This window comes from Ostrinia nubilalis, chromosome 10 (genome assembly GCF_963855985.1).
Source record: "Ostrinia nubilalis chromosome 10, ilOstNubi1.1, whole genome shotgun sequence".
Lineage (NCBI taxonomy): Eukaryota > Metazoa > Arthropoda > Insecta > Lepidoptera > Crambidae > Ostrinia > Ostrinia nubilalis.
Genome location: NC_087097.1, coordinates 5,374,485 through 5,395,219, shown reverse-complemented (window position 1 = coordinate 5,395,219; position 20,735 = coordinate 5,374,485). Strand labels below are relative to the sequence as shown.

Here is a 20,735-nt window from a genome sequence, read left to right as displayed (position 1 = left end):
AATTAACTGAATGCGTTTACGAAGCACTTAATACGCTTATTACGTGTAGTTTTAAGAGCTCTATGAAGTATTGTAACAATTCTGAATTAAATGTTATTAGTTAACGAGTGAGAATATTTTTGCATAATTTTGAAGTAAAAAAATAGGTAACTTTGAATTTTTATAACGCGAAAACTACGTGGAATTTTCAAACGGGAGTTTTACTATCATGTTTGTATAACTGAGCTCTATACGTTTCATCAAACCAATGAGAATGTCCGTTTATACAGTCCCATAACACACTGTGCCGCGGTGTGAATTGCCCGAGAACTTATTGAATGGAGCTTTTAAGCACATGGGGTGCGGTGCGAATAGTCCTATCAGCCCTTAATCTCTTTAATAGTATTAATTATTTTTTAATATTTTTGGTTCATTTTTCTCTCCTTGGGTTAGGTTTGACCTATCAACGATTGTTAAAAGAGTAACATATTCGTTTCCTCAATAATAATTCTCTATAGTAAAATGTCTAACAGAATTGTTTCAGAACCATTTTCAAGACAACTTATCTTTAACGTTACTGCGGATATAAGTAGGGACAACTTCTAGTAGCTGTCTTAAGAAGCTAAGTACAACTAAAGTAAAGTAAGAAAACTAAAGTATGTACAACGCTAATACCGTAGTTCTGACACACAATTTTTATTACCACCACTAAGCCTGTTAGGTATTTTTTTAACATGGCATCCAAACACAAACATCACGATATTCGAAAATTTATTTTAAATGCAAACATTTTCATTGCAAATAAGGCTATGAAATTACCCGGCACGTAGCAATAGGTAGTGCGGGCATTCCGCCGCTCTAGTGCGACAGGTGCGAACTGCAAACGCTTGGTTTTTGGTGCGCTATTCTGAGCGTTTTCATAATTGTTTAGGAAAACAAATTATAAAGCAGTGCCACAGTATTTTTGTAGCAATAGGTAGTGATTCTGCAACTAGTGCTAGTGCGACAGGTGAGATCTGCAAAAGCGGGGTTTTTGGTGCGCTATTCTGAGCGTTTTCATTGTTTAGAAAAACAAATTATTACTGCTACTTACTGATGTTAATATAGGAGAATATTGTGCTTACTTACTGGAGTTGTTTACAGATAAACAGGAAAAAATAAAATTAATTAGAGAAGAATAATAAGAAACCTGAGGAAAAAAATATTTGGAAATTCAACTGTCTAAAACCATCTCTAATTGAATTGCTTTACGACCTATAAGAGTAGGCGGACACCGTTGATTTTTCGTCGGCCGATAGTTTAGTCAGGCAGTTGATCAGTATGGGCATGTATGGGAGTGCGCACACTACACCGATTCGATTTGGCTGATTCTTCATACAATTTAAAATCGGGCACAACTATCGGCCAACTAAAAATCAACGGTGTGCGCCTACTCTAAATATCCGATCAGATTCAATAAGACGCGAGTTATAGGTTTTAGGTAGGTATGTTCCTGTTCATTAGATGCCGCTACGAGGCAAGACCCTAACCTCTTTCGTTCTCATTGGCCTCTGAATACGTTTAACGGATTATTAAAAAATGAAAAATGATTCATCATCATCATTTCAGCCATAGGACGTCCACTGCTGAACATAGGCCTCTCCTAATGCTTTCCACGTTGATCGATTGGCAGCAAGGTTCTGGAATGGAGGCCGCGTACCGGAAAACGCAGCGTGGGACGTTCACCTACAATACAAGGTGGACCGACGACATCGTAAAGGTAACAGGGAAATGCTGGACGCAGAAAAATGATTATTGAACGAAAATTCCAGAATAGCACCCCATTGCATATTTTAATGCACAGCCAAATGCGGCGAAGCGGGAAATGGAAATCTTTCCGGGCCGTAACTGGCCGCCTTGGTACCGCTGCTGCCACTAAAAGATTGGATGTACGAATATATCCCGTATCAATTCCTATGTTCGGGGACTCCCCACCTGGGACTCGACTTTTGAATTTAAACGATAATTTATCATTATTAGCTTTTTGAAATATTTAAGAATTTTTATAATATTGGCGGCGTAGAACAAAATATTTTATACAAGAAAACTTTCAGCTGTTCAAAAATAAGTATAAACAGGAAAGCGTACAGTGGTAGATACGCATTTGCTTTGCGTTAATGGAGGCTGTGTTTACTTGGCTAATTCAACTACCATCATCAGTTAATTACGTCTCCATTGCAAGAAGACGGCCCTCTCTAATTTACCAGAGGCAAATGGAGGATCTGAACTGAACTCTCCACGTTGACCAGAATAATCATCTACCCATCATAGTTCGTTCGTTCGTTCGTTTCAGCCGAAAGATGTCCACTGCTGGACAAAGACCTCCCACAAGGATTTCCACAAAGACCTGCGCCGTTCGCATCCAGACACCTCCCGCGACCTTCACCAGATCGTTGGTCCACCTAGTGGGAGGCCTGCCCACGCTATGTCTTCCGGCTCGTGGTCGCCACTCAAGAACTTTCTTGCCCCAGCGGCCATCAGCTCTACGAGCTGTGCCCCGCCCACTGCCACTTGATTTTATCGATTCTGTAAGTACCCATCATAGTAAGAGAAATGTTTATCCACAAGGAAAATACAATAACCTGATAACACAAAACTCGTTTAAACGAAGTGGAGTTAATACTAACTTTGAGTTACGGTCTCAGGTCAAAGGATACATAATCCAGTTGCATGCACAGTTCTAACCAAAACTAATTTCAAATTATAACTTTAGACAAAATACTCCCTAACTTCTATTTGCTTTTCAGTGTGAACTGAAACCTGAAACTAGGATATAGCTTAGTCTGAATTTTAATAACTCTACCTGCTTGTGATGGGCTGTTGTAGGTACAAAGAGAATATTAATATAATATCAAAGTCAAAGCTTTTATTATTACATGAACATGACCGAGGAAACTCTGTGCAGATTCTGCCATACAGAAGAAGAAACGGCCATGCATGTTCTTTGCTCATGCGGCCCGCTTATGAGTAAAAGAAGTATCCATCTCGGGCGACACATCATGCACCCGGATGAGATAGCAGATATCACGCTCCAAAGAATCTGGAAATTTATAGACTCAACGGGACTAAGCAGTGAACTCTAAAGACAAGGGCTGCCACAATAGATCAAACCTGGTCGAGCTGGAGCAAATGAAGGCCCAATAACCAATAATAAATAATAAATAAGCTTTTATTCAGTACTAAAACCCTTTCCCATCGTAATAATATAGCTTGCCCTACCTCCACTTCGGGACAACATATGGGCTGGTGCTTAGAAGAAGTGGCGGAAAAAACTCAGTCACCTTATCCAGGCCTTTTCAAGACAAGTGTGAATAGACACTTACAGGGCAGATAATGTACCGTACTGTATCAGGACAAATATCGGCCTTGTTCTTCTTTAAAAAAAAATACAAAAGCAAACCAAAAATTGTAAATCTGAGTCCAGATAGACTGATCAGGTGTTGCTTTATATTATTAGTGCCAATTAAAATCGTGTCTTTTTTCCTTACCTACTCATAATAAGCTCATTAGGCTACACTTATTACACACAGTTAAATAAATACCACTATCATAACTAGTACGCAAGTGACGCTCGTCGTTTAGCAACTAAATCTAAGACATTAATTATAACATAGTTAACAAATCGATACAGTTGATTACCTACATCTATTCTGACGTAATAAGTATGAATACTGTTCTTAAAACAATAAAAAATGTGTCTGATCCGCTGTATTTTCGACTGAAAATTTGGCTGCAAAATTTTTATGTTCAAGCTCATGACCAGACCGCTTGTAACTCAGCACAATAAGGTCGATTTTCCCATGTCAATTTAAAAGTCTCTGTATTTTGTCCGTTTATTGACTATTGGTTTATTTTCGATGCCGACACAGTTAAAATCGTCGTTATCATATTCGTAATTCAATCGACAGCCTACTTTCGTTATGTTGTCGTAACCAAAGTGATTTCTAAAATTAGACACATCTCCTACCACTCCGTAGTTTTATTCACTAGTTTAATTTTGTATGAATATTTCGGATTGAGATTCGTAACAAATACAAATATTGTCTTCTGTGAAAAAAATTGGTATTTGGATAAGGTATTTTGGCATAATGGATGGCGAAGACAGATGGATACATGTTTGTTACATTTTTTTTACGCAAAAAATACTGGACGGTTTTTGATGGAAAATGTTCTAGGCTATTGCCTAAACGTCAAATTTGACGAATCTACTCGAACGATGAGCGGACAGAAGCTGGTTGATATTATTTTTTAAATTTCATTTTAGTTATTGGAATAGAATGTATTACATAAAAATCTAATCAATACACGTACCTACTTATGTTATGAAATATGAGAAAATCAAAAATCCTACCTACTTTTACGCTACCACCCGTCAAAAAACCTATGACGCAATATCAATAACACACGAGATCGATAAGAGATAATAGTTATTGAAAGTAACGCTTATCGCTCAGATAGTATGCACTCAAATGCAGCTAAATTGATTTCAACAAAGCTACAGTTGACCACTACAGATAACCAAACTTTCTGCTGACCGACAAAAGACTAATCAGCTAGCTCTTATCATTTTGACAAGAGCTATCCCTAACTACCGTTCAGTGTGAGCGAAACCGTAGCAACTTCGACCCATTTTCAACCCGCACATGCGCAATCCAGCCCTACAGTTCCACACAAAACAAGACATTGCACAGCAAACGTTCATTCGGCATCGTTAAAAATCACATCGTTAATAATAAAATCCCAACGTAAATCAATGAAAGCGTTAAACTACAAAACAATACAGTGTACGTGAATAGAAATTACAAGCACGCGCGGTGCCCTGTCAAAATAAACCAGCGCGATTGCGATGTAAACATGACCGAGCGTAAGATCTTGCTTTTTATTCTGTCCGTGATCGCCTACGGCATGTACAGTGTTCATATGTGGTTCTTGAAAGATAATGGCGAAAACCCAGATCTGAAACAAGAAAAACCCAATCTAGAAGATAACAAAGAAATAGCCATTCCTAGTGAGCCAAAAGTGAAGGAGGCACCAAAACAAATAATTAGACGTTACATTAAAGACGGCTGCTCTGTTATGCAAATATTGACTGAAAAACCAAAAGACAATGTTAAGAAGATTTTAATGGAAGATATGGATAATAACGGCAGTGCGGTTACAGTGATTGGTATCACTGTTTTTCTATTAGTATTAACGGTGAACGCTATTTTGGATGTGCTCAAAGTGAAGGAAGAAGAACGAGCGAGGTTAAAGCTCAATCCTGAAGGGGAAAGAAGACAGTCTTTAGCAGAGTTTGCAAACAAGAAACCGCTGCGACGGGAGTCCAGCAAGTTTGGTTTACATCTGTTTCAGATTTCTGAGACTGTCGCGAGTAGTGGTGAAGAGAAGAAGGATAAAAAAACACGCCAAACACGACCGTATACGAGGGGAGATTCAACTAACTCGTACTTGAGTGAAAGGAAGCCTAAATCAGAAGGATCAGCGCCTGCTTCGATCAGCGAGACATCTACAGCTGAGCCCAGGTTGGCTAAACGACAATCAGTGGCCAAGCTAATTGGTATGTCAAGTTGTTAACTCAAAAAAATACATAAGCATTGTTTTTCAAACTACAATGTTATGATGCAATTTTCTAATGTGAATGTAAATGTTTATGATTTATTCAAATTCTAATCTGTCTCTTCTATTATTGTTTTAATCTCTGTTCGAAACAAGGTCTGTCTGACGACTGATAAAGATTTTCAGGTAATAAAAATTCACTTTTGTAGAAAGAGTAGAGGCACTTCTGCTTTATTTTTATTGGCATTACCTAAAACGTTTTATTGTTTCTTTAGAATGTTTTTTTTTAGTTTTTAGTGTGGTAGTTACCTAGAGCATTTTACTTTGTTTGTGGGCATTGGTTACGAGGCTTATAAATTACAGTCTACTGAACATTTTCCACCTGATTAATCAAATGGTGAGAATCATCAAACAAACAGTTCAGACAGTGTTATTTCGAAAACTTTAACATTAACTCTTTCCTTTTAAATTTCAGTTTGTAGACTAAACACCAGACTTTCTTTTAATCAGATTATAATTTCAGTAATTGGCTTTTTCTAAAGCAAATTGGCTTATTATTTTTTACTTGGGGTTTTCCTCTTATTTTATCATTCAAAGTCTTCAGTAGGTAGTACTTAATTTATTTTTATTGTATACCTAGAATCTGAAGTGAAAGTTTATTTATTTTTGCATGGCGTGTATAGGTAGTTTAATTATTTCTGGCATAAAAACAAAAGCTGCTGAAGGTGTGTAAGTGTATAGGTAAATCAAAATCTATTTTGAAGTCTCTTCCAATACTCGTACGTACATACTACGTATTATATTAAATGTTCAAATTCAACTTAGTTATCAAAAATCTTTATATGAGTTTCAATCGAGTTTTTAACCTCGTTTCCCAATACGGAAATTATTCTACATGAATTACCACGAAATTATATTTTCAGATAGGTAATCACGTAATTTTATACTATGTTATTAATATTACCTTACCCGTCTCAATTAACTTGTAATCCATATTAATTACCGTACAATTAGTAAATTAGTATAACATCGTGTATTGGTAACAACCTCGCAATTAATACATAACCTTTATTAGTATTTCCTTGATTGGTTCCATGAAATGTATTAAAAAGACCATATCAGTTTTATTTTTCGTCTCTTTTTTGAAAACGTGGAAGCGCTAGTATTTTTCTACGATAGTTGGCATAAACACCACTATTTAACTTTATGAATAATAATTGTAGTAAATAATCTTCTTTTCCATGGACTTTCCATGTATAAAATATGTATAGATTTAAAGTAGGTACACTGGTACATCTATCTATTCTTGCATAAATACACTCGAAAAACATAACCCTCCTTCTGGCGCAGTCGGGTAAAAAGAACTTCGAAGTTACCGAAATGTTTTCTGTAATCAATATTACCCTAAACTACTTGATAAACCTACCAATCTATGGGGATTTAAACATGTTTTTCTGTACCAGGAGGTCGTCCCGTGCCCATGGTCCGGCGCTCATCGTTCCCTGCCTTGCCCCTGAACCCTGAGGTCCAAGCCCTGATGCTGGGCCATCGCCAGGCTTCGGTGGACAGTGACGATGAAGACGGCAGAGGAAGGAGAGTCAGGATCATCCGTAGATATTAGATAGATGTGATTTTCGAAGATAACCTGAGTAGGGGGGAGACCGAGGAGAGTTGTAACAAACTCAATATCTCTAAACGTGTGACAGTTCATTTGAACGGGAATATTCCCACCTCTCGTTCCCACCGCTGCAACTCCTGTGTAGCCAGGATCTACAGCTTGACCGCTAATAAAAATCCAACCAGTGAAGGCCAAGTTTGTCCCGGGGGAAACGGTCATTGGACCCGCAACGAAATTAATCAAAAGAACATAGGAGGAGTTCGAAGTTAAGGTTCGACTTCTCTCCAGTGCAAAGCGGGTGACAGGTGACAAGCAAAGGTTTAGTAAACCTTAAGAAAAGATAATATATCATCAGTTTATAGAGCTAGCAACCTCGCAAATTTTTTGCTGTTTAAATGCTCTACATTTTGCGTGAATGCACCTCGATAGTTAATCATAGTTGTAGAGAAATCGACTTTGTCACAACTCATCTTGGCCTCCTCTACCTTGATTAAGTTATGTGTACCTACCTGTATCTGTTTATGTAAGGGAGAGAATACTTGGTTATGGTAATAGTATGATGATTGCTTTGATGGCCACATAAGCTAAGACTGGCTGTTGGGATTCATTGAAAAGGTGTGAAAATGTTTCTGTGCTCAGATTTAAAAACTCTAGAACTAATAATTGTGATTTGTTTTAAAAAGATTTTGACAAAATTATTGTCACATTTTGTAGATAAATATTTATTTTTTCTTACCTACATCATGAATATCAATAATATCAACAATAAAATCATAATACTATAATAAGTAATTCATAAAAATAAGTTATGTAATCACAACTAAATCTCATAAAATATTTTCAACTTCATCTATCGTGACTTATACAAGCGTTTTGTATAAAATTGTTTAGATAAAATGTTATGAAAAAGTGTTACTAGTCTACACATCTTAATACATAATATTATTTAGGTAAAACCATTCCAAGTCGATCTTAATATAAAAATTCTTAATAAAATTTGGAAGAAATTGGGAAAATTAAGGGTAAGCGTAATGATGTGGCCTAACGAATGAAATTTAATAATGTTTTAAATTAAGCACTTTTTCGCTGTTTTTCGTATTTAATACTATTTACAAGGTCCTTTTCCTTCTCCTTTAGATGTATATTATATTATTATACCCTATCCCGACCAATCTGCCAATCTTTTTATAATAAGGTAGACAATACTAAAGATATTGTTTATATGTATATGTCTGTCAATTTACTGATATATCTACTTGTGATTTTAATCTATAATATAAGGATAATAAGAAACATAATAATTATCGTCAATGTTAATTGAAGTGTAGCATTATTCTTCTTGGTATACCTACATTAGAGCCTTGAAAGTTTTGTGCTACTCATCTTTTTATATACATACAAGCTATTTACTTAGGTAAGTAGTTCTATAATGCTGATCGGTGTCCTTTTTTATTTACAAAATTGTCATTCTAAAACTACAAATTTTCAGCGGAAATTGCATTTTGAAAATTCATTCACTCGTAATTTTAAAAATACTTTTTTGTCGCTAAAGAGAGTTTTTCTGAAAGAAGACTTTTAGCCTAGAAACATACATCGCAATCTAGACATTTTTTAAAATCAGCATCCAATCAGCATTTATTTTAATGAATGTAGCATATCCTTCAAAAACATCATCAAAATATGAAGTCTGAATTAGATTCGAGTACTGAAACTGTGTGATATTGAACTAAATCGATATTTGCATATTTAGATCTGTTCTTTTGTATATCATCTTTATACAAATGACGGCATATCAAGCCACACATTTTTGATCAAAAATAGCACTCACTATAAATATTTAAAAGGCACATTGTTAAACTTGTTGTGCCGTCTTCTGTATAAAAATGTCTAGGTTTTTTCCTCAATAAATGATTACAAATTATTGCCATCTTTTAATCTACTTTAACTATTTTATTCAAGATAATCAATGTCTGATAGTCTATTTAGGTTGGTAGAGTTAGTTTGGAACTCTATTCAAGTTTCTTTTTGCCTGCTCTTTGCTTATCTTCTGGCAAAAATAAGTACTTATTTGTTTTGAAATGTACATTAAACTTTCAGGTTCTACTCCACTTTTCATTACTAACTTGGAAGAAAATAATATGAGGAAATTGATGGTGTCATGGCATATTTTACAGACAATATTCAATTTAAACAATCTCATTATTGATTTTCATAAAATTTTCATGGTGGCCTTATTCAAAAGCTTATCGCAACTTTATTGTCGTCTAAATCAGTGTTCCGCAAAGGGTGTACCGCGGAACACTGGTGTACCGTGATCATTAGATGGTGTGCCTCGGAAAAATAAGGCTATCTTATACACTTATTTTTAGTAAGTAAGGATAAGACTTATGAAGGTAATAACTTAAAAAGTGATTTTTCATTTGTGGTGTAACCTCCAAAAACATTTTTTTTTCCTAGATGTACCTTGGACACAAAAAGTTTGCGGAACACTGGTCTAAATCTAACTTTAGTGACGTATTTTTTACTACCTTCTCCGATCAAGACGACATCTATAATTTTAATCGCGCCTATCACAACTATACTATACATGCCACAGTTTTCCTTAACATGTCGTTGTCCGAAATATTTGTTTACATGTGAAACGTGCCACTTCTGTCCTCAAACGTTCAGATAAACATTGGCCAGTTGCCAGTGCCATTCTGAAGATATCACTCTCGATATTGCTTTTTTGACCTAAACTGCCTGTACATACTAGAAACAAATCGTTTTTAACGCTAAGGCTAAGGCTAAAAACCCATCGCGATGTATGACGTAGCCAAAAGTTCAAAGTAAGACTTTTAGCTACGTACATCATTAATTTGGGATTCGTATAAGGAAATTACCTACATATTGCAACGGCTGAATATTGAAAATTAACATTACAGTCTGTTTTCTTGTAAGACCCAAATTCGACTGACAAATAAAAAGTTAATAAGTGGTAACCTAGTGGTACCACTAGTAACTAACACAATGAAAACAATGTTATTAATCAAGATAAAAAAAACCTTTATAAGTACCTAGTTGGTATAGTAGTTTTACTAACTCTTGCGTTCTTAGCTTTAACCTTCGTTTCAGCCAAATGACGTCCACTGCTGGACAAAGGCCTCCCCCATAATTATCAACTAATTTGATTGAGTTAGGTCTTCTCTTTATACTTAGCGATCATAAGTGCCAGAATGTATGCTAACTGCAAATATACTCAGTAGTGTGAACCCAACTTAACTCTTTGTTTGGCAGCGCAGTTTGCAAAACTGCCAGTTCAAAGATAAAAGATGAAAGAAGTGAGAACAGAAAAATAGCAATGCTAATTCTGACCGAATTCCCAACCCACTTGAAATGCAACGGGGAAATAAAAGCGCCACTTTGGAAAATCTAAACTGGAGAATTTGGCGTCTAGAATTTGTGAATTTTTATATAAAACAGTAAAGTGAATTGATTGTTTTCAATAAAGTGTCCAACGTACCTACGGTTAGAATAGTTTTATCTCCATATTACATTATTATTATCACACTAGCTGTGTCCGCGACATCGTATGCGTGAATATAGTTTTAATAATATTTCCCGTTTTTGTATCATTTTTCTTTACTGGTCCGTCCCTGTTGGCTGTAAAGTGATGTTATCATAGCCTTTTCAAATCGGACCAAAGTTCCTGATATTAGCGCGTTCAAGCAAACAATCAAACTCTTCAGCTTTATAATATTAGTATAGATTAGTTAATGGTAATTTTTTTTATTCGTTAAAACCACATTACTATTAAATAGGTCACCTCTTATCTCTAGAGTTTATTTTGACGAAAATTTCAATACCAAAGACCTTGCTACAGTTTTAAAAATAACCACCGCTCGTACGGCCGCGGTCTGACGCAGTCTTCTTCGATCGCGTCCATCGGGAACTCGTCCCAAATCAGTTTACAGGCTCGTGGTATGTTTACAAATTACGCAACCCGTGAGTGAATATCTGATAAACAAAATGCACTGCCCATTACACTGGTTATAAATCAAGAAGCTGCAGTTATTGAATTGGAAACAGGAGTTACCATGGATTACAATCAAGATGTATTGCCAGCTAACGTGTTGCATTGGAACTATAGGGGATTCACCGAATTTCCTCTAAGCCGTCTTAGCGGTGAAGAATCAGAAGTGACAGATATTTATTTGAAGGAGAACCTAATATCTCGTGTGCCGAAAGAAATTTGCAGACTGGAGAACCTTGAAAGTCTGTATCTAAGTGGGAATGATATTACCGAACTTCCCAAAGAGATATCCAAGTTGAGATGTCTTAAGTGTTTGGACGTAAGTGGGAATAGGCTGAGAAAGCTTCCGGATGAGGTTGGTGAGATGAGAAGCTTAAAGTTTCTGATATTAGACGAGAACGAGTTGACAGAACTGCCGCTCAGATTGTGCGAGCTTCGCGCCCTCCGGTATCTATCGGTTTGTGGTAATCATTTTGTTTCATACATTGACTATTTAATTAAAGAGTACATATTTTACAAAAAACATAGTACATAAATACATAAGATACGACAGTAGGTATCGACAGCTTGATGTCTGTCGTCCGTACTATACAGTTTTTCGAGAGAAAAAAACCACTTTATTACACTTAATGATGATTAAGTCAAAGTCACTTAACAGGTTTACATAATATTATCTCTAACTAGGTATATTACTAATGTGTCTGTTTGTTTCGTTTTCAAACCCTAAATCGCTAATCCTGAGCTAATGTTAGTAACAAATTCCATTGAACTATTCCATCCATACACTGTAATTTCTTATGAACTTGTAATAGATGTTTTTAGAACAGAAATATAATTCTTATATTTATGCCAATCACCTCAACATTCTTATAAGAAAACATCACTGCCAGAGTAACTCTCCATTAAGCTAACCAAAACAAACAACTAAAATCAAAGTGCTTAGCATTACGTTAACAGTTAACTAATTTCATCATACCACTTTTGGGCATCAATCAAAATCAGTAACACGCCTTTACCAAAATAGTAGCTGTGCCCGCAGACTTCGCACGCGTGAAAATAGTTTGGATGGTATTTCCCGTTTTTGCAACATTTGTCTTTACTGCTCCGCCTCTATTAACTGTAGGGTGATGTAATATAGCCTAAAGCCTTCCTCGATAAATAGGCTAATACACAAAAATATTTTTTCCAGTAGTTCCTGAGATTAGCGCGTTAAAAGCAAACAAACTCTTCAGCTTTATAATATTAGTATAGATACCTAACCACAGAGTTCTCTAATGAGTTTCTCGAATTAACTATGCCATAGTTAAACCGTGGTTACAGTTGCAAACCGCCCTAGTTAACTCGCTCGTAAACTGTAGGAAGACAGTTAGCTAGGCGCCTCGGTAACCGGTTGTCTACTCTAAATCAAACTTTAACGCTTCCTCATCGATTTTAGTGACCCGATTTGGGAAAAGTTGTAAAAGTGTGTTTGGGAACAGGAATGGTGTTTTGAAAAGTAACAAATCAATGCGCAATCGTGAAATAAACTGGTACACGTTGCATAAAGTTTTTTGGAACAACCTTATTTGCTTATATTTTATTTTATTCATTCCATATCCTTTGATAATAAAGGTAATCTAATAATTCCACCAAGAAAAGCCCATATGTACCTAATTGATACCAGAACTCGATTTTTTTTAGAAATATGCAGAAAACACGCACCCAAACAATAATGTTCTGGGTCATATAAGTAGGTTAGAATCGAACAGGTGACCTCTGGCGAACGTATTAGCGTATGTACGAGTAGGTAATACCACAGAATAATAATAAGTAGGGGAAAGTAGTACGAGTTGATCCCCTGGGGTAAGATGATCTTTCGCGATTGTGCTGAAACCACTAACGTCATTTAGTTTCTTTCACTGGTAAAACATAGCTCTGGACACATCCCCGCCTCAGTCAAATCGTAATGGTGGCGTGAGCGATACATCGAATTTGACGAGAAAAAAGAAAAATTGTGTACTTCTGATCTAAAATAGGCATGACTTTGAGCTTATGTCACTTTTATTCAAACAATGTTAAATGTAATTACTGTTTTCGTTAGGCTTTCTATTATGTTTAATTTTAATATTTTGGCCATAAAAACGTAGCCACGTACTTGTAGATTATTTTAGCAAATATTTAACAAAAAGTGGGACTTGGGTCAAGATGATCCCTTCCTAGATGTACGAGATGATCCCTGGGAATTAAAACAAAAAAGTCAATGGAGTAGGTAAAGGGAAGTGAAATAAAAGAAAGAGAGCTCCATATAACTCACCTGAGTCTGAAGGAGATGATACTGAGTGGCTGTACTGAACAGAAAAGTTTTCAAGCGATACCAAGGGTGAAGGATGGATAAAATGTTATGCATGTGGAAAATGGGGCCATAAAGCATGTGCTGGGGTAGAGGGTGATGAAGCAGGTGACTTTATTTGTGATATATTCAACACAGCTCCAGCCAAAAAGCGTTTCAATTATTTAAACGCTTTTTAGTAGGTACTAAGAAAGAATCAGTTATTTTCGTAATTTAATTCGTAAATGTTTTTCTTTTCTAACTTTTTAACGATTTGTTCGCATAATTAGGTACTCCGAAAGGAATATAAACAGAAAAGAATAGATTATAGAACAGAATCATAGGGATCATCTTACCCCTACCTGGGGGATCATCTTACCCACAGGGGTGTACAAGATGATCACTTTGTAAGGTTTTGCAAAAAATGAAATATTTTAATGAAACCTCAATTAATTTCTGGTTTTGAGTATAAGGAAAGTTGGATAGATAAATATACTAGTGGTAATCGTCTTTATTTTTGGTTTACCTTGAAAAATATGTATTTTACAGCGATTCCCGCTTAAGGGGATCATCTCGTACTACTTTCCCCTACTACTACCTAAGATCTCTCAACCATTGTGTGAAATCAGTCGTTAAAAGTTTGTCAAAGATCAATTCTGATTTATAGAATGTAGCTCCTAACCGTTTTTTCTGGGGTAGGTACATTGTAGAGCTATTTAGTCAAACGGTTAAACTCTAATATTCTTCCTCTCAGTCGGTACACTCTTGTCAGAGTGGTCGTGGTCATCATTTTGAATCACGATTCAGTGATGTTCCTCGTAATACGGCGCCATTCCTCGCGGACTGCACTTTCGCTAACCGAGCACTTAGTTGCGGCCTTGATCTGGTCCGTCCATCTCATTGGTGATCTACCACGTGGTCTGGTGCCCTCAACTTTTCCCTGCACTACGAGACGCTCTATGGAGTCATTACTGCGCCGAGATACATGGCCGAAGAAGGTTAAAATGCGTGACTGAACCGTGGTTGATAGGCGCTGTCTGATGCAGAGTTCTTTTAATATGGAGTCATTGGTACGAAACTCGGTCCACGATATTCCCAGCATCCGTCTCCAGCACCACATCTCCAATGCGTCAATCTTCTTCCTTTCGGTTTCACGAAGAGTTCATGTTTCCGACGCATAGGGGAAAATGGGGAATATTAGGCAATAAACGAGCCTGGTTTTCGTGGCCTTGGTGATGTTTCTGTTGCCCCAAATCTTCCTCATTTTGTCCATAGCAGACCTAGTGACTGCGTTGCGTCGCTTGATTTCGTCTATGCACCCGGCTTCATTGGATATCAATGCCCCAAGATACTAAATGTATGATTTAACAACCTCGCAATTCCCTATGTGTGTAATCCCTAGTAAGTTGTTATTGGCGCGGTTGACAATCATCATCAAACTCTAATATATCATGTGCAAAAAAATATTAATAATTATGTTAAACTATTACTATTCCAGATAACCAAATCCTATGGCTCCCCCAAAGGCCTGTGTACAACTACCACCACTGTGAGTTCAGGTTCTGGAGGAACCTGAGGCTGAAGACGATCCCATACTCGCTATGGTACCACATGTTCCGCGACCAGCAAACCAGAAGTCTGAATATAGGGTACGTTTTATTTTAGTACATCCTTCCTTCTACTTACGAGCAAAAATATGGAATCTGAAGAATCAGGTTAAAGTTTATAATTATCTTTGAAATTGGTACTTTGCTGTGTGTGTATTTTTTTATATTAACTTTATTGTAGTTACTCTAGTGCCTTAATCTTTAATTGAATAGTAGCAGGCCTGGCTCACTCCGCGCGGTACATCCGATAATACCTACAGCAAAGCGCCCCGCCGGCGGGTATTATATCAGTCGAGTGTCACGCGCGCGCCCGTCAGGACGCTGGCGTGCGTTGTAGTATGATTATAATTCTATGATCGAAGTATTATTTAAAAATTGACATAAAGAGAAAGAAATATTGTGCGGCGTTCGGGTGTTAAAATTCGAAAAGAAATCTACCGGATTTATCTTTTTTTTTCGCTTCCCAAAGATGCCGAAAGGTATGTTGGCCATGTAGGTAATCAATAATTCTTAGGATAGTATAGGAACCTAACCTACCATGACTACTGCTCAGAATTCGTTCGTTCGTTTCAGCCAAATGACGTCCACTGCTGGACAAAAGCCTCTCCCAAGGTTTTCCATAATGAATGCATACTTACCTACATACGTACCTCATTACAAATAAGTACCTAGATTAATTATTTTTTCACTAGACAGCAACCCTAACAGCGTAAGAAGAGTTCAAAGGCACGCGATAGAAAGAGACAAAACTTGTAGGTGAATAAAATTGTAGGTACGTAGTGCTGTGCGAGCTGAATTCCACTGTATCGCGTCGTAGCAAGACTCGCATTTATTTAAATCGTCTTGCGGAGTAATCCTTCTGTACCTGTACTATTACTTATTCTGTGATAGTAGTGAGTACAGCTTTGCTATTAAAAATAGTATCTATACCTACTCATATTTTTAAATGAACTAATCAATAAAATGTACCACCAGGAAAATGTACCATCCTAGACTGCATCGCACTTAACATAAGATGTGATTGCGATCAATTACCTGCTTAAAAAACCCCACAGAATTAAAGGTTTAGGCGCATTTAAGTTAGTCCTGACAAATAAGAGAAAGTAATAAATGAATACAGAAGGAATTATTATAGAACATACAAACACAAAGTTAGAATAAAATATAAGCATCCATGAAAGCCATTTGAACTCCTTATACAAATAAATATTTCCCCTTTTGATAAATAGCTAACAAGCTTATTAAATTTTAATTAGTCGTGGAAGACGATACTCCTTGACAGACAAGTATAATTATCGTAGATTACTCTAAAGACTTTCATTAAAATATAACGTTCATGATGAGCATTTGAAATTTCATTATTTCATTCGTAAAATATTTGCTTCTTTGGTCAAAGTAAATAACAGTCTTTCTATTTCAGATGCTTAAACGTCCAAACGGATCTTCCAGCAGCAAATAAGAAAATTCGATTAAAAATAGCTCAAGGTTCTAGAGAAAGGGAAATAGATATTAACACTCCTATACAACATGATAAAATAATGGGAAGAAACAAAATCTTTCCACCTAGTCTTTATGAGCTTGCCAGAAGAAAAATATACCAAATCTTAAGTGATATTGCTAAAAGGCACACCGATCCTAACGAAATTTTCTCCTGGCGGGATCACAATTATAATAATGTAAGAAACCTTGAACAAAACTTCGAAGAATTCAATATTGATAGCAATTATGATATCAATGGAAACAATACTGTAACACCATTGAATAAGATCAGTAATAGTGGAAAAGTAAGGAGTTATTACGTGCCGAGTGATATACTAAATGAACACTTCAGATTTCTACCACAGTTCATGAAAGTTGAGTTGAGTAATGGGCCAGTATCAAGATGTGAAAATGCTTTGTGCAAAATTCCACTCTTCGACTTTGTATTTTACGAATTCTGTTTTGGGTAAGTAACCCTCGCGTCTTTTTAAATTATAAAAAGTTTATTCAAAACAGCCTAAAAACTAAATAACTTCTCTTATAAAAATGTAACATTGGAGATTATACTTTCTACTAATAATAAATGTGAAAGTTTGTAAGGATAGATGTTTGTTACTCTATCACGCAAAAACTGAACGGATTTCGATGAAACACAACAGTGTTATTGTTTATACATCTGACTAATATTAACGATCTGTGATAAACAGAATTTTACGCGGTTTGACAATTTGACCCAAAAAAGATACATTAAGGCTGGGTTGCACCATCATACTTTGACTTTGACAAACGTCAAAAGGCTGTCAAAATCCATACAAAAGGCACCGGTTATCGTCATAGTTACCGTTAAATTTAGGTGGTGCAAGTCAGCCTAAGAAACAAAATTCTTTCATTTCAGGAAAATAATCCTTATCGACAACATGACCGATGTGATACTCAGTGCGGCTTTTTGCTCCAAAACCTGTGCCGATACATGGCGGATAGGCAAAGAAGTTATACCCTGGAGTTTGACAGATCATTAATAAGCATAATAATGTTACGGTACAAAAGTTGTAGTATTATTAAAAGTATAAATCATTGTAAAGTTGTTGTTAACGTTTGCATCTATTTTTAAAATAAATTGTGTATTTATTTTTGTTCTCCACGTTCTTTCCTTGTGTTATTTTAATCCTATGTTTTAATCAAACAAATGAATAACCGAAAACCTCCAAGACCAAAAAAAATATTGCTGAAGTTGAATCTGTAGGCAAAAGTAGCTTTTTCAATAATTATGGTCATCAATATTAATACTTTTAACACATTATAAATGTTAAGCCTAATTAACTACACTCGCGAGCAAAAGTATGGAATCACTTACATGAAGTTGTTTCCACGCGATCTTGTGTACTAACGAATTTGTTAGTAACAAAAAAAGTAGCACCATTTTAAAGATTAAACTTTTTACTTTAAATTGATACCAAATTCATTTAAATCACACCAGTATTTAAAAAGATATCCCGGCTGATGTGAAGAAGTAACGAAAAAGACATGTATCAACTGTTTGATACGTCGCGAGTTGCGGCCTATTTACCCCCCATAAAAGCAAGTGTTTTCGGATTTTTGCTTTCACACGTTGATCCATACACATCTCCGCTTCTTTTGACACTTTACCTGGGATTCTACACCTTCAGAAGCAGCACAAATCGTTGCACTATTGCAAGAAGGGCTCAGCCAGCGGGCTGTCGCACGTCAGCTCCACATAAGCCAGTCCTGGGTTTCGAAAGTTTGAAGACGCTTTCGGGATACCGGTGGCTTTATCCTGAGACCAAGTTCTGAACATTGCCGGTGCACATCGCAGAGGGAAAACAGTTTTTTCATGTCAACTTCTCTACGAAATCGTCATTTGACTGGTATCGACGTCCAGCAAGAGCTCAGAAATGTTCGTAGGATAGCTGTTAGCGAGTGGACAGTTCGTCTAAGATATGAGCAATAAAATTTGACTCCAAAAAGGCCTGCCACAGGCTGGAAACTGACGGCAGGTCACCGACAAGCACGCTTTCAATTAGGTCGCACTCGGAAAGCGAGTAATGGAGGCGAGTTTTGTTCTCCGATGAATGCAGACTGTTTTTGCAGTGCAGCAGTCGAAGAGGTCGGGTCTATAGACGGCCTGGGGAGCGATTTGTGCAGTGCTGGTTCGCTAAAACATTGGCTTATGGGGGTGGCTTGCTCGACTTCCCATCGAGATGTGTAGGAGCAAATTGAAAGCGTGCTTGTCGGTGACCTGCCGTCAGTTTCCAGCCTGTGGCAGGCCTTTTTGGAGTCAAATTTTATTGCTCATATCTTAGACGAACTGTCCACTCGCTAACAGCTATCCTACGAACATTTCTGAGCTCTTGCTGGACGTCGATACCAGTCAAATGACGATTTCGTAGAGAAGTTGACATGAAAAAACGGTTTTCCCTCTGCGATGTGCACCGGCAATGTTCAGAACTTGGTCTCAGGATAAAGCCACCGGTATCCCGAAAGCGTCTTCAAACTTTCGAAACCCAGGACTGGCTTATGTGGAGCTGACGTGCGACAGCCCGCTGGCTGAGCCCTTCTTGCAATAGTGCAACGATTTGTGCTGCTTCTGAAGGTGTAGAATCCCAGGTAAAGTGTCAAAAGAAGCGGAGATGTGTATGGATCAACGTGTGAAAGCAAAAATCCGAAAACACTTGCTTTTATGGGGGGTAAATAGGCCGCAACTCGCGACGTATCAAACAGTTGATAAATGTCTTTTTCGTTACTTCTTCACATCAGCCGGGATATCTTTTTAAATACTGGTGTGATTTAAATGAATTTGGTATCAATTTAAAGTTAAAAGTTTAATCTTTAAAATGGTGCTACTTTTTTTGTTACTAACAAATTGGTTAGTACACAAGATCGCTTGGAAACAACTTCATGTAAGTGATTCCATATTTTTGCTCGCAAGTGTAGTATAAAAATGTCCGTCCTATTAAGACCGATGTCATTATTTTTAAGGTAACTAATTGTTCGTATTGGCCGCTGCGATACAAGCTTTCCTGCTTAGTGCAGAGACCGCCAGAATAATTTGTACAATGTGACATCTTTTAGTAATAAATACTTTTTTACTTTTTTACTTTACTTTACTTTTTTAAACAGAACCTTTTGCATTTTGCATCTAATTCTTTATGGTCTTAATTTTATCTGTAGGCGATCTGAAAGCCTGTCGAATTTTAGAATATTCCCAAAGCGATATTAAGATTTGTATCAAGCACCTAAAATAAGAAGCAAAATGAAAATGCCCAGAGAGAAAAAGTTTCAGCCCGTACTCATCCCTAACAGTTATTTCCAAGGGCACCAGTGCCATCTGCCAGCCGAAAAACTGTCGGCCTTCGGGATACAATGCTCTAAGTGGAGAAAGTTTATTCTGGACCTCACTACAGTGAGGAGCGATGATATAAGAGCCAGGGATATGTACAAGTTAGTATTACTGTGCTCAATTGTTTGATGAGAAATAGATTCGTGCGAAATAAGACTTTCGTCCGTATTCACAAACGATGCTTGCTTTAAGTGAAGCAGAAAATCGAATGCACAGCATTGAATAGAGCTCTGTGATTGGTTCGTGTGTTACCCTGTGCGTCTACGCGCACTGTGAGACCTCATAGTAATGTTTGTGAATACGGGTGTTGTCTCCAGGGATATGTTGACAGATATTAAAAAAATATAGGATGTATTTAAATCTCGTTGTAATCAGATCGTATGCTGTTATTAAGCAATAACTTAGAAAACTTGGTGACATAATTAAAACGTTAGAACAATTCATATTTTTTACAAAACTAAATTAATTACATACACTCATTCTAACGCCTGAGTCTGCCAGGGACGTCTACGCACACGGTAGACCGACGACCTCATAAAGGTAGCAGGAAGGCGCTGGATGCAGGCCGCTACCAACCGGGCAATATGGTAATTCATGGGGGAGGCCTATGTTCAGCAGTGGACTTCCTGTGACTTAAATGATGATAATAACGCCTGAGCCTGAGCCCATGGGTTCAGAATTTTAATTACATAACTTTATTTTATTGATAGGTCATACGCCGCTCTATGCGCCGAAAAGTACCGCCAGTACGCGTACTACCCCCTATCCATTCACCCTTA

At 36.9% G+C, this 20,735-nt stretch overlaps 2 protein-coding genes across 2 annotated transcripts; both read left to right on the top strand.

The window, feature by feature from the left end:
- Window positions 1–4,631: 4,631 nt before the first annotated feature.
- LOC135075535 (uncharacterized) lies at window positions 4,632–9,078 on the top strand. Its single transcript, XM_063969960.1, has 2 exons — window positions 4,632–5,575; window positions 7,038–9,078. The coding sequence occupies exons 1-2, from the start codon at window positions 4,873–4,875 to the stop codon at window positions 7,193–7,195; spliced, it is 861 nt and encodes a 286-aa protein (XP_063826030.1). The 5' UTR covers window positions 4,632–4,872; the 3' UTR covers window positions 7,196–9,078.
- Window positions 9,079–11,087: 2,009 nt separating this feature from the next.
- Window positions 11,088–17,735, top strand: LOC135075738 (leucine-rich repeat-containing protein 28-like). Its single transcript, XM_063970205.1, has 4 exons — window positions 11,088–11,668; window positions 15,011–15,161; window positions 16,540–17,064; window positions 17,494–17,735. The coding sequence occupies exons 1-4, from the start codon at window positions 11,269–11,271 to the stop codon at window positions 17,615–17,617; spliced, it is 1,200 nt and encodes a 399-aa protein (XP_063826275.1). The 5' UTR covers window positions 11,088–11,268; the 3' UTR covers window positions 17,618–17,735.
- The last annotated feature ends 3,000 nt before the right edge of the window (window positions 17,736–20,735 follow it).